Consider the following 7138-nt stretch of genomic DNA (forward strand, 5'->3'; position numbering starts at 1 on the left):
GGGAACTCGGTGACCTTCTTCTGTGCAGGATGAGGTGCATTCCTCTGTTGCTGTAGTGGTTGGCTCGTGCCAGCACGTGGAGCGGCAGCAGCCGGTGGCTTGGCCTCACGAACTAAGCGCAGTTTGCTCCACGGCGGGAGATGGGGTTCCTGGCTTGCACCAAGAGTGTCGCCACCTTGCGCTCCTCTTACCACCGCGGGCACCGGTGCTCATTTGAGGCATGAGGACCGCCACAGTTAATGCAACGAGCCCTGACTGCTTCACACTCCTTGGTGGTGTGACTGGCACCGCATCGTAAACAGCGGGCAATTGATGTGCACGACGCCGTTGCGTGCCCGAGCACTCCGCATTTCCCGCTCTGGACTGGACGCGGTAGGCAGGCGCGCATCGATCCGCGCGACTTCCTCAGGCGGGGGAATGCCGCAAATGGTTTGAACTTCCAGGAGCGGGAGCAAGTCGGTTCCGGTGGATGTGTCCACTGCTATACTACATTGCGGAGATGGTTGACAGGCACAGCCTGAACTTCTAGGAGTTTAGAGAGCTCTGCTGCTATAGCGTCTTTGGTCGCAGCCAGGAAGTTGGCTTTAGCACCGATTGGTCTACATAAGACAGCTTCGGTGCGGTGGCAATGAGCTGCTTCTTCTTCGAGCGCTGAGAAACGGGCGACAGGGCCAGCGTGAAGCGGAGCACTCTTCGTTAAAGTGGTTATTTAGAGGGAGGGGGGAACTCTTATACGGGGACTAGGGGGAAAAGGGGGGGGGGGGGGGGAGCGCAGCCCGGTAATTGCCTCCTTGTGCAAGGGAACACCGCAACTGGGCTGCGCGGGGAGGGGGGAGAAAAGAGAGAGCAGAGGGGGAAGCGGGTCTGGAAAGCGGCGGTACGCGAAAGGAGCATGGCAAAGAGCGGCGCCAAAAGCACTAATTAGCGCAAGGTGTCGTGCAAGCACCCACCTCGCGTTAAGATTACCGCATAAGCGGATGGCGGGCAAGGAATTTGCGCGCAATGGAAGAAATAGGATGCCGCGAAGCGGCTGCTGGCATAGAATGCTCGTAAAGAGACGGAAAGTCGGCCCAAGGCAGGAGAATGCCTTAGAGGGCGGACTGCCCCGGGCGAAAAAACCGCGCGAACAGAAACGCAGCGCGGCGAACGGACCGGGAGGGCAAGTGGAGCGAGGCGCCCGATGGAGCGTAGCGGTGGCGGCAGAAGCGGATGAGTCCGGGGGAGTGCCGTCGTGACCACGACAACGCAGACTATACCGCCCTTAGATAGCGAAGTACGCGAGCACGCACCCCGTGTGCTCCGTCGACTGCGGCCAACCCCCGGGCGCACGCGCAACAACGAGAACCCCCGGAAAATGCGCCGAATAGCGGACTGCCCGCACGCGATAGCCGCATAGGGGCAGAGTGGAGATTAGAAAAGGACGGCGACTCAAGCGAGAAGCCGTGAATGTGGAATGCGGGGAAAAGCGCAATAGGCGCTGACAAGTAGCGCGCAAGGGAGAAAAGCGGGCCGGAGAGGCGCGCGGATAGGCGAAGTAGAAATTACTCGCCACGGAGTGCCATGAAGGCAGGAGAAAAAGAGCGGGCCAAAATGGCGCGCGGGGAATCTGGCATTAGGGAGCCCCGACTCCCAATGTTGCCATCGATGCAGGGGGAAGCAGGCACACGAGGTGCGTGCGAAAAAGTCACCGTTCGTCCAGAGTCCACAGGGAGATGTCCGAGCAGCAGACACACGCGTACACCCCATAGTGGTAATCCGTTCGAAGGAGGTGGGAAAGTCTGCTGGGTAAACGGCTGCAGTGCAGGGGCGCAGGAGTTGAGCTGCTGTAGGACCACCACAGAATATGAGGCGCAGCAAGGTTTCCTTGGATGACGGTTGAGTAATCCGTGGTAGCGGGCCGAAGTAGGGCGCGCGTAGTGAAAGCGAGGGCCTCGGAGAACGCCGACGGGCGAGAAGGGCCTGGGTGAGAGACGCCGGCCGCCGGGACGAAAAACAGTCGTCGCTCGGCGAGCAGACGACGCGGCCCGAGAGCGCCCGTTCCCATTGGTCCGGCGAGGGAGACCGGTGGGCGGGGCCTGTCGGATGCGCCGGGTGCGCCGGAGGAAGATGGGGTCTTTGGCGCTTTGAGAAAGGCAGCATTGGCTGAGGAGGAGAGTTGGGTGTGACCGTCCCGCGCGGGTACACGGCCGGTCCCGAAGCTCTCGACGGGAGCGCGCGCTCTTTCGTACGGCCTCCGCATTGAGCGCGCGGACAATGGGGGCTCGTCTATGCGAGTCGTCTGTGGCGGCTGGTGGCGCGCACTTCCGAGCGCTGATTGACTACCATCGGCGCCTCGGAAAAAAAAAAAAACATAGGAACAACACAGGCATGTACGTTATGGAGATAGAACTACAGAGGATAACTGTTCAAATAGCACAGGTTGTGAAAAATTAGCGAGAAATCACCCTCCCATTTCAAGAATCAAAACGACTATAGGGCAGGTATTGCGGGGATCAATGCACGATTTATACCGTGATCAATTTTGTCTCGTGGTAATCACTTGTTGGGCCTACTCAGTAGCGGCTAACCACGGGTGATGGTTCCAGCCAAAGTAAACAAGCTCTGGAACTATGCACGCAAGAATATAGGTGGTTGTTCGCTCAAATCGGTAGAAATCCTGGGCTCTTAGTGAGCCATAACGTATATCACCTTTCAAAACAGTATTTTGCGTCGATACCTTCAAATAGTACCGACAGATGCCTAAGCAAAACATTAATTTCGCTACATAACGTATTTGGTGCAGCATATCGGCCCGCAAATAATTTCTTAAAGCGGACGAATTCCATCGGCTCATGATGTCAGGTCAGTGACGTCACGTTGAAGTTTCAGAAAAGAAAACAGGTATAGTGTAGATATTTCAGGGATGAATTGGTTAAACCCACGGTTCGCACTCTGGTAAATTTATTTCGCACGGCTATCACTTGTCGCGCAATCTCAATGAAAGCGTACTGCAGATGGTGGTGGTCCATGGCGGAGTGGATGTAAGACGAGACGCGATAATTGGTAGATGGAAACTCATCACTGCGAAATTTTAGGTTCCTCTCCAGCTGAATCACATGTACGATCTTTCTCAAAATGTATACGGCGTCGGAAGGTATTAACAATGAATGCGGTAGGAAGCAATGAATTCAAGTTGGATATGTGGCGCAGGTGAGACTGGCACGTAAAATGCATGTATAGGTGTATGCTATAAACCACCAAGGATTTTACCGAACTCGAAATTTCTTTCTCCTCCTCGTATATTGTTTGCAGTCCATTTTAAGCCTATTCGGTTAAATCAGCGATTACCTAAACGCGATACTGAATGTTTACAGTTTTTTTTTTCTAAATCCCGACGAGACTACACAAAAGCAGTCTAAATTTCCGTACTTTCTCGAAATTTGTTAAACACCGCCTTCAAATATTTCATTACCTTCAAAATTTACATAAATTAGTACCTTGCCGTTTTACAATATTCAAAATTTTTGTTCGAGAATGTTGGACATGGATATTCGTGCATAATGTTAACTAAGATCATTTTATATTCAAGGAAGGACGGGTGTGGGCTGTGGAACTGATTGCAGCTACGTGCGTTATTGCCTTTTTCTGTAAAACAAATAATTTATTGAGGTTTATTTCTGACGCTGTTCCCAAAACCAGATGGCAGTAGTTTAATTAGTAATTTAAGTTGGAATTAAGTAGGAGTGCATTCTTAGGAGTTAAGTTTAATTAGGAGTGAAATAAGCAGTTAGCTTTAAACCAAGTTTGCTCAAATGCAGGCGAAGTTACAACAGTTGGGATGGCGTGTTTGTTCTATCTCGCAGTCTCTTAGTTGAAAATACCTGTATAACAGAGCTAATTTTCATCTTTTTTGTGTCGTGTTCATGGTTGCATCTCGCTCTGCCAGCTAGCTTCAATTAGCAGTCGAACGGGGGCTAGTGCACACCCTTTGTGAATAGTGGCCACGATCTGTTGCGACCATACAAAGCAATACATGGTTGAGATATGCGGCATAATTTATTACTATATAGTACGTACAAATTCACATCACCTTTGGTCATAAATACTATGCAACTCGAATACATAAATGTGCAAGCCATGTGCAGGCCTGCTTATTGAGTATATACTATATTATAGCCTGAATATATTCAAAACAGTTTGCAGCTAGCGCTTCGAAAACGCGATCAGCGAGCGAAAGCGCCAACGCGACGCAGCATTTAATTCACATGCGAGCGGCCAGTCCGCCGGCTGAGGTGCGGTTAAGGTGCCTCGATGCCCGCTCTCGAGGCACCCTAAGGAGCGGTAGGGTTGAAGCGCCACGATAGCGCAGCGGAGGCAGACAGGAAACATCACCAGTGCGCAGGCCGTACAAAGCGCGCGTCGCCGCCGCTACTCGAGCCCGACCGTGGCCGGTATTGCATGATACTCCTCGGCAGAGAAGGCGCCCTCGATCGACACCGACTCCTTGTGAAGGAATGAATGAATGAACTTTATTTCCGTCATCATGGGGCCTCACGGTCGGGGCGCAGCAATCAGGAAGGAGGGGGGTGCCTCCCAGCAGGCGCTCAGCACCGGAGACCGCGGAGAGAGTCTTGTAGTGAGCTGTCTGTCTCCGCCTGACGGATGAGGAGCCTTTGCTGATCCGGGTCGTGGCTCCGGATCAGCTCTTCCCCGTTGGCAAGATCTGGGATGCTTTGTGATTTAACCCCAGGAGAATCGGGACACTCCCAGATTAAGTGATTTCGCGAAGTCATTCTGTGGCAGCCACTGCAGAGCGCAGGCTCGCCAGTGTCTTCATCGTGTATAGTATTGAGTATACGGGAAGAATCTTTGGACCTGAAGCCTCCTCCAGGCCCTGCGCTGCTTTGGAGTGAGTCACCTATCCGGAAGTTAGAGTGCTCTCCTATCCAGTCTAGGTGTTTCGGTTATTCCTTTATACGTCATGCGGGGGTCTTTATTCCCACTCAGGGGTACTTCCAGAGCAGCTCGGATGTATAATTCTCGAGCGAGGCTGTGAGCAGCCTCATTCCCCCGAATGCCCTCATGAGCAGGAACCCCTATATTCCCACTCAGGGGTACTTCCAGAGCAGCTCGGATGTATAATTCTCGAGCGAGGCTGTGAGCAGCCTCATTCCCCCGAATGCCCTCATGAGCAGGAACCCCTATGAGGGAGACCTCTCTGCTTGAGGGGTATCTTCTTAGTAATTTGGTGGCTTGACTGGAGACCTCCCCCCTTACAAATGTTGTGAACAGTTGCCATACTGTCAGACAAGATGATCTCGGCGTTGGTACTGGCGCACGCTAGGGCAATAGCAGCCTCCTCTGCCACTAACGCATTCCTGGTGTTAATCGATGCTACAGTCACTTTCTCCCCATTCCCATCAACGGCGGCGATGACGGAGGCGCCATCGGACCCACAGGCTGCGTCGCAGAAGGCTGTGTTACCTGGCGAGTCCCGGGCAAGATTGTCATTATTGTTCGAACTCTATGTCTTCTCCTTTCTTTATCATGCTCCGGGTGCATGTTCTTAGGTATACTGGCAATTTTGAGATGCTTCCGTATGTCCAAGGGGATTAGCTCTGCAGTGTATACGGGGGTTTCCTATCGCTGTCCCCAAGGTCATTGAGGATCTGCCTGCCTGCTATTGACGAGCTAAGCCTCCAAATTTGCGCTTCCCTTACTGCCCTGCTGATCGCCGCACAGGTATTGTGGACTGCCATACTTAGCAGTTTCTCCGTTGAGGGGTTCGGTGGGATGCCGAGAGCTGTTTTGCATGCATTTCGCACTGTCTATTTTCTCCTCCTCTTGCTGACTAAGATTCAGAAATGGAGTCGCGTATGCAACCCTACTCAGTATAAATGCTTGTACTAATCTCAGGAGACAATGCTCTCGCAGGCCTTTGTTTCTGAGGGAGATCCGCCTAAAGATACCTATGACCTGGGCGACATATAGGTACTAAGCTCCTTGATAGTGGTTGTGTTACGTCCGTACGTCTGGAGAAAGTATCCTAGGACTCTAAGGCCACATTCTAACAGCCGGCCTCCTCTACGGAGCGGCGGCGACGGAGGCGAAAACCGTGGCAGCAACGGAGCGGCGCGGTGTTCTAATTGAAAGAGCCGCCGGAGACCGGCAAACCAGTTAGGCCGGGTGCTCGCTTCTCCCGCGTTTCTCCCGCGTGGAAAAAAAAAAAAAAAAAAGGAACGGCGGTGGCGGAGTCCGAAGGAGATGCCGAAAGTGCGGTGAAAGTCGTCTGTCGTCTGCTTGCTTGCGCGTTGCTTTGCTTGACTATTAGCGCAGAACAAACACGCGATCTCGCAAGCGGTGGCAAAAGTTAGAAGTCAGTTGAATTACTTTGCGCAATTCCACATTTTTACAGCGAAACACCACGCGTACAGCACCAAAACATATTTATACGAATATAGCAAGCTACTATTAAAGCGCTGCGCGCACTGCAGTCACATTATTCTGGCCAATGTGAACGAAATCGAACATGTGTAGGGGGTAATGAACTATGTTATCAATACAGGAATGGTTTGTCAGGGCTTGCTAGAGTGTTCTTTATACTAACGTTCGAGAATTAGGCTAGCAAAACAGTCTGGAGAATATTTTACCAGTATAGGCTAATTGAAGCAATGAGGCCCTAAAAGCTAGCAACAAGTAAACGGGGTTTCAACGCAGCTTTCATCGCAGGAAGCGGCTAAAAGCCGTCAGCTCGGCGGGTTGGTGGCGGCCTTCGACAGAGCGCTCGTGTCGTCGTGTTTGTTCCGTCCTCGTGTTTTTGCGCGCTGTTTTACCATGGATGTCGTCGTGTTTGTTCCGTCCTCGTGTTTTTGCGCGCTGTTTTACCATGGATAGTAGTAACCAACTTGCTCACCTTTCCGTACTTCTTCCAATGTTATTCCTATGATACGCTTTTTTATTACTCCGTTGTTTTGATCTCGCGTTTCTTGATCCTCTTTACTGTCTTTGCATTGTTTTTATTTTAGTTTGTTTTTCTGCTCTTTATCTTATCTGCCCCGTCACCTCTATCCTCCTTTTTGTCTTCTTCACCTGAATGGTTGTTCTTTTCATCAGCCATCCCCTTCTCTTCGGTTTAAACCTGGTAACAGGCTTTCCGTCC

The 7138-nt window shown here is 51.8% G+C and overlaps 1 protein-coding gene across 1 annotated transcript in view; it reads right to left on the minus strand.

Moving 5' to 3' along the window:
- Positions 1–260: 260 nt before the first annotated feature.
- Positions 261–7138, minus strand: part of LOC144114329 (uncharacterized) — a 9208-nt gene continuing 2330 nt past the window's right edge. The window contains exon 4 of the mRNA XM_077647981.1: positions 261–486. Within this exon, the coding sequence (XP_077504107.1) occupies positions 261–486 (226 nt within the window). The remainder of the gene's footprint in view (positions 487–7138) is intronic.

Source organism: Amblyomma americanum, chromosome 1 (assembly GCF_052857255.1).
Source record: "Amblyomma americanum isolate KBUSLIRL-KWMA chromosome 1, ASM5285725v1, whole genome shotgun sequence".
Taxonomy (NCBI): domain Eukaryota; kingdom Metazoa; phylum Arthropoda; class Arachnida; order Ixodida; family Ixodidae; genus Amblyomma; species Amblyomma americanum.